Source organism: Necator americanus, chromosome III (genome assembly GCF_031761385.1).
Source record: "Necator americanus strain Aroian chromosome III, whole genome shotgun sequence".
Classification (NCBI taxonomy): domain Eukaryota; kingdom Metazoa; phylum Nematoda; class Chromadorea; order Rhabditida; family Ancylostomatidae; genus Necator; species Necator americanus.
The window spans coordinates 28,227,312-28,240,436 of record NC_087373.1 but is presented as its reverse complement, the minus strand read 5'-3'; the positions used below and the strand labels follow the sequence as shown (position 1 = coordinate 28,240,436).

General features: G+C 39.3%; 1 protein-coding gene across 1 annotated transcript; it reads right to left on the bottom strand.

The window, feature by feature from the left end:
• Positions 1–314: 314 nt before the first annotated feature.
• RB195_011190 (uncharacterized protein) lies at positions 315–7,245 on the bottom strand (the record flags this gene model as incomplete). Its single annotated transcript, XM_064192504.1, has 13 exons — positions 315–383; positions 504–978; positions 1,528–1,627; positions 1,689–1,786; positions 1,843–1,973; positions 3,973–4,070; positions 4,151–4,281; positions 4,999–5,104; positions 5,203–5,334; positions 5,403–5,508; positions 5,665–5,729; positions 5,870–5,964; positions 7,169–7,245. 13 exons carry the CDS (start codon positions 7,243–7,245, stop codon positions 315–317), a joined length of 1,683 nt encoding a protein of 560 aa, XP_064050087.1.
• Positions 7,246–13,125: the final 5,880 nt, after the last annotated feature.

Below are 13,125 nucleotides of genomic sequence, written 5' to 3'. Positions count from 1 at the left end.
TTAAACCTTCCATAATAGCTCTACGTGAATAGTCTACCATACTAAGAGAAAAATTGTTATTCGAAGTATTTTAAAGTGAACTTAAAGGAAGGATTTTGTTGAATGATGTACGAAAATCGCTCTGGGGCATGGAATGCAAAGGGATACCATGTACAAAAAAAATAGAAGAAACGTGTAGGCAGTGACAATCACAAACAGAGCAAAATTCTTAAGTCATCAGGTTTTCGTAGAGGCAGATATCATAACCGAGCACGTTTCAAAAGAAACAGAAAACAAAATGTCAGAAGGTGACAACTAGCTAGCTAGTCGCAGTTTTATTGAGGTGAAGGTAATCTTTCCACAAGAACACGAACCATAGCAGCGGCTCGAGCAGCAGCGTGTCCCTAAAGTTGAACGAGGTTAGAAAACAGAAAATGAAAAAGGTGCATGTATGTGAAATATCTCGGTACTATGATATCAAAAATTTTATTTGCCCATTTATAGTGGGAAGAGGAGTTACTCACCTGCCAAAGTTTGCTGGCGCGGCTCATACCATGCTGGTAATCGGCAATACCTCTTATCATAGCCCAGGAATCAATACGAGATCCGGAGATTGCCGCAATGACGGAATCGAAGCCAGCGTCAATAGCACGAACTTCGTACTCCTCAGCGAATTTTGCGCGAAGTGCTCCTACTGAGTCCTCTTCATTTTCCTCAGTATGCCGCTTGAAATTCGCGAGCGCCCCGACGGTTCCAAGATGAACCTCTGCTCCTATCCTTGTCGCTTGATTTGGATGTGGCACTACCACCACATTACCACCGCCAACTGGTAACGCTAACACATCTGTCTCAGCAGGTGGCATGGAGAAATCGCTGTCCCCGCCAGCCTCATGTAGTCTGCGAACAGCTTCTTCGGCAACATCATTCCAGACAGAAACCAACTCCTCACCACCGTCTGTCACTATTTTCTCGATGACGTGGTCGACAGGATTCCAACGTCTAAAAGAATTCATGAGGTATTACAAATTAATGAAGTTTTCATAAGAAGTTAGCTTCCGTTTTCTCCACTTGCAAAAAATAGTGTTCTTAAATGCATGGAAGGTTCTTGAATATAGAGAGTTATAGTGAGTGAATTCAAAATGAGATATTTTTAGGTGCTGTTCTGGCGCTGTCGAACAAAAAGAAAATGAAAAACTGAGAAGTAAAGATATCAGGCTTCCTGTCACTGCTCTCTTGGAAAGATCTATCCATTGCCTATGAACACTGTCTTACTCTGATTGATTGATCTTGCATTTCTTATGAGCTACTTCCACACATTCGTAAAGATGGTTATGCAGATCCCACTGAACCATACCTTAGTGAAACAATGACATGCGAATGTGTCAAGAACTCTATTACTTGATTGGCATTAACAATTTCTGTTCATATTTTGAATTTGAAGAAGATTCAAGAAGAAAACTAACCAACAGACAGTGATTATCAAAAGAAAGCCAGGGGATAAAGAACTGCTGACAAATTCTTAACATGTATATGCATATTGCAACGCACCTTACAGCGAAGCCAGAAAAGGCCTCGGTTTTTCTATCAATGATGAGATCGTAGGAGAAAATGTAGGCATCCGGGCGACTCGCACTAACAATGACATCACCTGAAGATGAAAGGAAAGCGGTTTGGCAAAATCGCACTCTTAACGACACATATAGACGAACCAAGTCTTGCATGCCGTTTCGCATCGGTGAAATGAGGGACGGCTCCACCAACACCTACTACGAAAACATGTTCTATGTTCTGAAAGTTCCCAAGGAGTCTAAAATGAAAACCACATAAAAAAGGACTCGCTACAAGCTAGTACTTTTGAAAGACCTTGTCGTAATCGACCCTGCACTTGTTGTAGCTTCACGAGTATCTCCAATTAGAGCAAGTTTAGTCGCAACAACACGATGCTGTCCGATGCGTCCCATGGTGTAGACATTCGAATCTCCACCGGATTTATACTAAATTTTACAAAATCAAGATCGATTTTCACAAAACACGGAAGAATAGTGTAAATCCAGAAGAAAACTCCATGAGGAACTAGTGGTCGCTATAGAAAACATTTACACTAGTGCTCGAAGATTCTTTGAAAAATGTAAAATTTTGCAAAAGAAATGAAAGGAAGATGTAAATACATAATAATAGAAATAAGGGTTGGTGTCGAAAAGGGTTCGAATATCTTTTTCGATAGAATAGAGCTGCTGATGGAATAATAAGTAAAAATTTTTGAACTTGTCAAGAATGCATGTGAAGCAATAGGGGCAATCGGGCACAACGACACGATGCAGTTACGTAAACTGCTGCGCTTAACGCGGCGCGGTGGAGCTGGCATTTTGGATCGAAATGGGACCATCGTAAACTGCAGCGATGAGTGGTGCTAGCAATGCCTCCCTCATTCATAACCGCTTTGAGCGAACCGCTTACACAACTGTACCGATCTTCACGTCGTTTTGACCTGACTGTGTTAGTTTTTGTTACGGTTAACATATCAGCGTCGTTTCTGATTCTTGATCAGGAACTGAAAAACCAGAATAATCGTAAGATATTCGCCGTTATTGTAAGATGTAATACAGTCTGTGAAAGAGATTCGGCCGCGACTGTACGACCTACGGCTCGGAACCCCTCCAGAGCTAACCAAATCTTTCACCAATCACATAAATTAAAAAGATAAGTTGCTACTATACTAGTGTACTTGTTTGGGATGATAGAAACACTGATTTGACACGTCGGGCTGTCCCCTCAAATCATTGTTATCCTTCACGTGTTCATAAACCTCAAATTATTCTGAATCGAAGTTGAACGGTTTAAGGATTCCGGATTTAAGGATACAGAATAACCTTGAAGGAACTGATCAACGTCGTGTACTTAATCCTTTGTTATCCCAAATGCCTCATCCAGAAGAAGTTCACATGCGAAACCATGAATCAAAAGAGCCCGAATTGCCTCATCTGAGTAACCGGGCCGCCATGAAATTAGTGCTCCACTGGATGATAGAATTGCTCAGCTAATACTAATTAGGATATGACCCGCATATGATACCGCAAATCAGAACCTGCAAAAGTCCTGATGCGCAGGTAGCTCATTGGTCACGGCTACATACTTCCTTTCTAGCATTTGTTTTTAACTTCTAGCACCTATTCAGAACGCTTAAAAATTTGGGTCACACGACAGAATTGTGACATTTGTGCCGAAATGAGCGTTTTCATGAGTACTGTCTGGCTCTTCCTTCGAGAGGAGGTCGGGAGTTGAAGCGTTTCATTCTACGTAGATTTGCTTTGGCCCAAACACAAAGTGGCAGATTAATATTACTGATTGTGAAGTATATATGTGCGAAATAAAGCCACGTGGGGAATCAGTGCAAGAAATTGCTGCATACGATTACGAAACAGTTCTTGGAGCGTTTGCATGACCCAGCGTAACAAAAACTGGAAAGAGAAAAGTGGTCACGCAAATAAGGAAAGGTCTTCCAGCACAAACATATTTCCTATCGAATTTCGTTCATCATTAGCATACATAACTAGATTTTACGAAAGCAACAAAAAGCAATATTACGTTGAGTGACAGTGCAATGAAGTCGAAGAGAAGATGAGAGAAACAGGACTTGGTTCTTAAGGCAAAGAAGAAATATGATTACGGATTTAGAGCATAAAGAAAAAATAAAAGGCAGAATACACCATCAAAATTGCTTCTAGTTCATGTTCTTATGCAGCCAACTTACCTTCCTTCATTTAATTTAGATTTATTCAAACAAACAACAAAAAAAAAAACGATCTTTAGAACTGAACTAAGATGATAAAATGGTGTTCTTTCAATAATTTGTTTCAAATTAAATTTGGAAGAAAACCCTCTCTAAGTGAAGTGTTAGACAGAAATTTATAATCAAGATTGTCAGCGAAGACTCGGGAAACTGAAGGAATTCGTAAATAAATACTCACTTCTAAACAAAACAAAAGTACACACCTTATGCACGGTTGATCTGTCATCAATCATAGCGTCGACAGCTTGCTTTTCAATGAAAAGACAGGAAATGATAGCAACAGTCGGTTGATCAGATAGAACTGCAGAAGTGCAAACTATCGGAAGCAAGACAAAAGAACACAAAAAAAAAGAAAAGAAGTTAGACCAGAGATCCACTCACCACCATGAGGAGCCCGAGCAACAGCATCTACATTGCGGGTGTCCACTCGCAACCACTCGTTCTCTACGCTACGAGCCACACCCAAAGCCTCTAGTTCTTTCAAGTACTTGAACACTTCTTCCTCGGAGCACCTAAACATCATTCAGTGATTCGTTGAAGATACAGTTTACAAAGAGCAGATCTGCTATGAAATGTGGGAGAAGGTAAGGGAGAAGCGGCTTGGAGAATTTATAAGAGCATCGAGGATGTAGTAAAGAAGACCGGGAACACCCACTCACGCTTCAGAAACCTGGGCACTACGCAAGCACGAAAAAAAATGTGATGAGCGTCATTGAACGCGCAATGGAAAGAGTGATGCTAGGAGCATCCTGCTTCATAAAAGTGAAAGACGGGATTCGAAGTTCTCCCCTACGTCAGCGATCGAAGATTAGAGACGCCGCCGCGTTTGCCAAGGAAAGTAAAATAAGGTGGGCCGGACACGTGATGCGCTCTAACGGCAACCGTTGGAACAGAGCCGTGAGCGACTGGGTCCCACGCGATATTAAGCGCACTACAGGAAGACCGCCGACACGATGGTTAGATTTCTTCACGAAATCCTTTAAAGGAAGTTTTGATGCTGTTCGTGTACCATGCAAAACGAAGAACCATTGAGCGACTCTGGAACCTGATCGGGACAAATGAAAAAATTACTGGCACCCGCTCAACCAATTCGAAAAGCAACGGAAGTCAAGATTCAAGATGAAATCTAATGATTTTCGTCAATGGTATGACCGCTGAAAGAAATCTGAAACGAAATGAAAATTTAAAATATTATTTAGAAAGCCCTGTAAAAGAGAAATGAGGCACACCTTAATGCTTCAGCCATGACAGGAATAGTAATTCCATTGGGGAAAGCATGCTCCAGCACCTCCTGCACGTGACCCACAGTAACCTCCTCAACTTCAGATCCTGAATCTGTAAATAGGAGAAGTGAAAGTTAACAATCCCTTTCTTAAAATTCGCATCCAGAAACTTATGATAAACGAATGGAACTTGACCACATGGAACTTTACCATATTGAGCGGCATCTGGAATCACGACTTGTTCTTCTTCGCTAACGAGTTTGAATTCAATATCTATGCGCTGAATCTCAGCAAATTCATGTTGCATGAGTTTGAGGACACGCGTCATGAAGGAAACATAATCTAAACACAACTCTTTGTTCATAAAGTGCAATGTTTTATTCTCAGATTATGCGGATCATTGCAAATACCTTTCGGGAATCCTGCCATAAGCTGTTTAAAAAAGTTGTGCACAACTGAACGTCCATGTTGTAGTTCGACATCATCTCGCAGGAAAAACTTCATAGTCCGTTTCTCCTGTAATGTTGGTCATAATGAATAATTCAGTAGTACACAAAAAAAACCCAATGTAAAACATTTTCTTAAAATAAACGCACGGTGTTCGAAATGACAAAAAATAGAAAGAATCGTGATAAAATATTGTGATGTACAAAATAAAACAAATGTAGATACCTGTTTTCTACTACTTCCATCGCTGAGCCAAACCGAGAACGAGAGCTCTACATTATTTCGATATTCTGACAAATAAAAGAATAATAGTTAAGTGTTAAATAAAAAATTTTGCTCCACATGTAATAGATTTGCACTTTCGTACAACTGGGTAAAAAAGCTACCAGATACAACTGAATTCATGAGAGAAAAGCTATAAGGGACACACCTCCAGGGACGTATTTGCAGAGTTTGTTGATGATTAAACCAGTATGCGGCCCTCCTGCTACATGCAAGAGCCTGTCGCCATCAAGTCCTTGTTCTCTGAAATGGAAGAATCTGATACAGCATTATTTGAGAAACTGGTTTAGATCGAACAGGATATCAATGAGATCCTACTTTACACACATACTTTCTCAATAAACAAAAAAAAAAGAAAAAATAATGGCTGAGAAAGCAATACAGGATTTATTCATGAACGTAGCGATCCTACACATTCTGTAGTGTGCAATGCAGAGTGCATTAATAAATACTGTACAGAAAAAAATCCAAAGGTAAAGCCTCAATCCGGTTAATAACACAAAGCATGAATGGTGTGCACTAAGAACTGTTTTTTTAACTAAAAAAGGTGATATACTGCAGTACGAAAACAAAAACAGGACATTTGAGCAGCAATAAAGCATGTGTGGAAAACGAGATTTGTGCCCACGCACGCCTTCAATTTGCAGATCTCACAAAATACACACTAGTTGTGAATGGAGGTTGCGAAAAAAGCTCATTTGTTATTCAGTAAGTTTGTAGTAATCATTCTAATCATTCATAATCTAATCTAATTTCCACCAATTCTCAAAAAGTGATGAGTGAGGTAGCCTTTGTAATTACTACACTGAATCTATTTATATATCTTCTGTGGTGTTTACGCATTTTCAAAATGATATATATGTCGTAACTCTTTAGTATAATAACAGTCATTAACCGTCCTCGTTCGGTTGAAACGAATAATAAAGGAGAATTAAATATACTCACAGAATTATTTAAAAGTAAACTTGAAATCTAATGACCACATCAGAGCCTCCAAAGCCATAAAACAAGTTTCAAGGCATTTGTGTTACTCTGTCATAAATTTCTGAAAAGCGACCAGAGAAGAGGAACACGTATTTAAGAATGTCCTCGAAAGAACTTTTTCGCCTGACACGACATCAAAGTTAATGAATTCGTGACATCAAATGGAAACACGCAACTGCGACAATAGAGAAGAATTCTGTCGGCATACTGATGATTGAAATCAATGCGCTGATAATATAATCGTCAAAAGTGTAGTAGCACGAAAAGTACAAATAAATTTATGCAAAGGAAACAACTAGTGCTGTGGTACTTTGGAGATAGAATGATTCCATGTCAGCTAAACAACATATTCCATCAAAAAAGAATACAATTAGGAGAATGGTATTGTTTCACACATAAAAATAGATTTTTACGACGTGTGTAATGGTAAAAACAACACGGAAAGAATTTCCAAATAACTTGCCTGTGTATAACGACCACATTATGACCGGTGCTCTGTTTGATGGGAGTTAGCGCCACCAAGGAGGAATACGCCACCATTTCCGCTTTCGTTTGACGGATCGATGACGTCCTACAACTTCTGAATCACTTCTATTGTGGTCGTGTACAAACAAATGCTTAGTGGAGCGTGGCGATCGTACAATCCGACTGAAAACGGGTCAATCGATGACGTGGAACGAAAATTCATGCGAAACAACATAATGTTCGCAAATGGTTGGTAAACTACAAAGTATAAACCCATAATTATGGATGACATAAGTCGTTTAGCGCTATGTGAAATGAGACGAAGTGACAGAACTGCACATTCTGCAGAAGCAATGGATCTGTTAAGGCAGTTCTCTTCGCAAGACAACTTTGCGAGAATGTGAATGAAAAAAGCAACCACGATAAATTATGACTGCAGTGTCAATGTCAAATGGACGAAAAAGAAAAACGCAATGAAGTTTGCAATTCAGCGATACGACCTTTTCGAATTACGAATACGAATTCAAATCATGCCGATAATCTAGAATCTTTGAAAAAGAAAATATAAAAAAAAATAAAGCAAAAAAGAGCTTCCCCATATATACAAAGAATTAACATGAGCCAAGTTAAACCCCAGTCGAAATTACATCGACAACAAGACACCGGAAGGAAAAGAAATGTCGTAGACACAATTGGAATGCAATTTCCAAAAAGAAAATAGCTTACACTGGCGCGTCAATTTATTTGTACCCGGTGCAAATGTTTTGAATCAATTTACTGTGCCTTTATTAGCGACCTTTCTTCTTTCTTCCCATGTCTTTCTTTTTGTTAGAATCGAAGACCATCAGTAAAAAAGTGTGAGTGCCAATAAAATGAAGGAAATCGTAAGGAACTGATGCTTATTTTCACTGAACCGAGAACAGTGAGAAAAAAGACTCAGAGTTCAATTTGTGCAAGTTACCGCCACTGTTATCAGAGCGCCAATAACTGTTATACAAAGATCCTTCTGTTATTAAAATACACAAAAGATGATGTTCAACAAAAGTGTTTCTTCGTTGATAGAAGCGTTTAAAGAAATGAGAGTCAACAAATGACTCAAAGGACATGTCTTTTCCTACAATATGTAAAGTTTTAATAGATTTTCTTGAGCTCTGCTCAAGGAAATCAATTAAAAACTACGTTTCAACATGCCGAGATTCAAAGACATGGGCAATATGTATAGTAATGCGAAGAAAAGCTTTCATAAAACATCACTGTTGACAAAGCAGAACTATTCGGCCGAATATGGAAGAATTAGAAAAGTGCAATTGTATCATGAAACTAAACAAACGAACAAAGTTGTACTAATGGTGGGTAGTAGAACGTTCTTTCAAGTATTCCACGTAGGAGTGAACTCAACGACTACAGCTAACGTGAAATGAAACAGAGACTGTGGAAATTGAGAGAGATGAAAACAAAAAAAGTTGCATCGAAATGTGATAACTAAATGATCATCATATATGAAATAACGGATCTAATCACTGTAATCAGCTCTTCAATAACGCAAATTTCCAGGATGCTACACAAATAGAAAGGATTTCTGCCTGTCACTGTAACTTTTCTTAACCAGAAGAACTACTCACGAAATACGTATTTGTCGATGGTTTGAACCAAAGAGTAAAGTGAACGACTTTTTGCGTTGAGATTCGTTCACGTATTCAGTGTTCGCAGAGATCCATGAGACTCACTAAGACCTACATTTTGAGTTGGGACGATTAAAAAAAACCTTCCCGGTTCAAAATGCGACGCCTATAAGGGATTGTCTTCATTTTTGAAATCGTTCTTAGGTTCGTAACGAAGAACTACTTGTTCACAACGTTTTTCGGTGTTCCGAGGGTACACAACTTTCAAAAAAAAAAATTGTGTCCGAGCTGTCCAGTTCGGTTTCACATGCTGTAATGTAGCAGCTCAGCTCATTGCCATAAAAAGGCTGGTTCCTTGGTCTCTTATTTTTTGCTGGGTTGAACTAATAAAATACTATAATATAGATAGAGAAAAGAAATAGAGGTAGGAAGATAGAAAATAGAAGTAGAACCAATAAAATAGCTGCTTCCTCTTTTCCGCACTCATCAGGTGAAATGAAACGAAAAGAAGCGAAGGTAAGAAACGAAATATTCAACAGGAAGAAGGAGACCTACAGTTAGTACGAAAAAGCGTAGAATCACTCGTTCCACACACGCAAACATCCGAAAACGTCGACGCCACGCAATGGGCGGGCATTCAAATGGAAGCGTCCATGTCCGTTGTGACATTTGAAGTCCACTCAACAAACCCCTTGTGGTCTACGCATCGATTGCGACGAAAATATGTGTGGTGAAGAAGTTAAAGATGTTCTTATTCCTCTTTCAAACTGAATTCTTCAAGAGATATACGATTTTCTTTTTTTATTACAGTATCTGTCACAAAAGACCGTCAAAGTGCACAGCAAAACATTAAGATTAACTACTACCACATCGCTGTTACGGTTTATTGGCCCTTCTTCCCCCACAAAGGCACAAGACATTAGAATTATTCCACCAAAAGTAAGACCTGTTTCACCATTTTGCCCTCATAGGGAACCTCTCGATGTCTTGAGACACAATGACGTGTAAATTATGCGGTTTCGAGAAGCGGTTCAAAATGGCGCGATGGGTCTTTGTCCCAGCTCGACTGCTGTTAGCAAAGTCCCATCGCGAATGCGACCGCCGACGCAAATGTACCGTAATCCAGTCGTTTTGGTTCAAATGTGCATTGATGGTTTGAATACAGACCGAGTACGTGGTAGAAAGTGAAAAACAGTCAGTAAAAAAAGGAAAGAGAGTGCTTTCAGAGCAGTATTTCCAAGTAAGTATTTTCAAAATGCAGCAGTAAAAAAAGTGCGGAGAAAAGGATCAAAAGTTTGGAAATTTCTAATCGTTTTTGATTTTTTTTTGACATAAGATTAACGGTGATTACATTCCCGCTATACTGGTTTATTATAAAACTAGTGTCACTGTAATGTAATGCAAAGCGGATCTAGTCGGGCATTATTTGATTCAGAGACCACTGAGAACACTGTCATTTTTCTTTTTGACGAAGAAGTTCAATAAACCTAAGTGACAATTTGCCTTCACTCTATAAATGAAGCATTCAAAGTATTGAATTCGGAATTTGCGAAGCTGTGAAATAGTACTTCCAATTGACTACGGAATTGCTGAGCTGTGAGGTGTTTAAAGGCATCACCCCACGAATCTGGAGTGGTACGTATTTCAGGTGAAGTATTCGTACACAGGATTGTAGATTATGGAGAGGGGGTGATTCCGTCCATTTTTTTCTAATTGAAGTAAAAAAAGGGCCCGGAAGATGCGGCGCGTGGACAAGGCTGGCGCGCTCCAGTCGAACTCCTTGTAGAAAATAGCGCGCCGGAACACGCTAAGCCGTATCTTCCGGTCCGTTTTTTACGGCAATTAGCAAGGAATGGACGGGATCACCCCTCTCTCCATAATCTACGATCTCGTATACGAATACTCCACCTGAAATCCATACCACCTCAGCCTTTAATGAGGGAAAATAGAGATGTGGAGTGAGTCAGTGCAGAAGAATTGGTGAACTAGAAGAACGAGTAGTGTTTTGGAGCCATTTTAACAAAAGTGCTCGAAAATTTATGCTCCCCGCTTGCCTTTATGCTTTCCAAACGGTTCTCATCTGTTGCACACAGTTTTTAACCTTTTTTTCTATTCCACCGAATTATTCGAAATTTTTCTTATGGTAATTTTTTTTTCTCCGAGGATCTGAAAGAGATATACTCTGCTACATAATTCAATCGCAAAGGAATTTTTGAGCATTAAAAGATGATGATAAACTTCTCGTCATTCACTCAATGACATTCATTTGCCTTAGAGCATGTTTGAATTTCAAAATGTGAGATTTGCATAAATGTTGAGGAATTTCGTTCTTCATGTGTATGGAAATGGTCGTAAGCATGGTCAAGACAACAATAACCAGAAAAATTCATAGACAGCAGAAGTTCTCGAGATCTATACGAAACGGAAACTGAATGTGAAAATTCTCGTGGGAATTTTGCTGTTTGTCGATATCGACGGAGTCGCTAACAGCCGGAGTTTGACAACTAACGGCATGGAATCGCATTTCAGGAGCGAACAGAATCGTCCAGAATTCTTCAAAAGTTATTATTCACTCATTTACGTATTTACTCGATAGACGTCGGGTTGAGGAAAGAAAAATTGGTTGAAGAAAGAAAGAAGAAAGAAAGGGGAAAAATAGCGGCTATGTGTCTTGGCGATTGTAACTAATCCACTCCTATTTCACTCTAAATTTTATCATAAATACGATTAGGATTAGGATTCTAGGAGATGAGTGTAAGTACTCTTGATCCACGATTTCAAATTAATTTTGGACGAATCCATAACGAGTCTAGAGAACTTATAGGGCAAGTTGAATGCAACAGAATTTCTCTAGCCATGTCAAATGTTCCACTCTCTTTAAAAAACTCCAGACCAAAATGTAAGTTCGTCTCTCTTTTTGTCGGATAAAGTAGTGGTATACAACTATGTAGTATTGAGTTAAACATGAAAACACTGAAACACCATATGCAGATTGATAGAACTAATACAGTTTTGATGCATAGAATAATACAGTCTCTCAATGCTATCCTAGGAGCGACTTTGGAAGTGACATTGCGATGTTTGTTTGGCGCAAAAGTAAGAAAGAAGTACCTTTGTAGAAGAAGGAACAGCAACTTTCGAGAGATTCAATCCCTTTCCCGTGCTCAGGTTTAATTTAAATTGGATTAGATGTGCCTCTGCGGTTTCTTGAACGCTTTAATAATTTGTATATGATAAAGCCAATGTCTTCCTGTATCTTCCGGTTCAAATGACTGTGAAATTCAAGATTTCTAACAATAAAAACGAATATCATGAATTCACGTGACTGAAGGTGCTCCGTACCAGAACTTCTTAACCCATTGTCGACAACACTATCCATGCGTTTTTCGTATGGATTTAGGAGTAGTGGACAGCATATAATTACGAAAATAATCTCATTTACTTTGCGGAGAGTTAAAAAAAAACTACCAAGAACAACAAGGGAAAAGCAGATGCAGAAAAAAACCGCTACAGGAGATGATAGAGGTCACGGGGACTCGGATTCACTCCGGAAATCAAAAATAATGCTCTGGTCCCATAACGCACGAAAATTAAAAAATGCGCCGTTAACAATGTGACAAAACCATTTTGCAAGTTATTCTCTCTCTCTCTCTAAATGACCTCTCTTAAACGAAATTACAGCGCATATGGAGGACAAGAAGAATGTTGTTGACGACGAAATGTGGGGTTTTTATTCGACAATTCATGCGCATTATTGAAATTTTTTCTCTTGCTGTAATGGTTGTTCTCCTCTTTAAAACTCTTTGTCTTCAATTATGAAAGTAATATGTGTACATTGATCACATTTCGTGATGAGGTACCTTTTAATGAGATTTCCTCGCATTACGTGACAATTATCTTATGCTCATCTTACTAAAGGCATCATCCCACTTTATCTGGGATGGTGCAGATTTCAGGTGGAGGGTTCCTATACGGGATCGTAGATTATGGAGAGGAGGGTGATTCCGTCCATTTCTCCCTGATTGCCGTAAAAAAAGGCCCGGAAGACGCGGCGCGTGCACACGACTGGCGCGCTCCAAGCGAACTCGTTGTGGAAAATAGTGCGCCGGGACGCTCAAAGCCGCATCTTCCGGGTCTTTTTTTTTACGGAAATTAGGAAAAAATAGAGGGAATCACCCTCTTCTCCATAATCTACGACTGAGTGTAGGCATAAACCACCTGAAACCCGCACCACCCAGATTCGTGGGGTGATGCCTTTGAAGATAGCCTACTTTTGAACAAAGCTGGATTCTCTTTATGGTTTTCCATTGCTAGGAATTGGGGAGAAATCCAT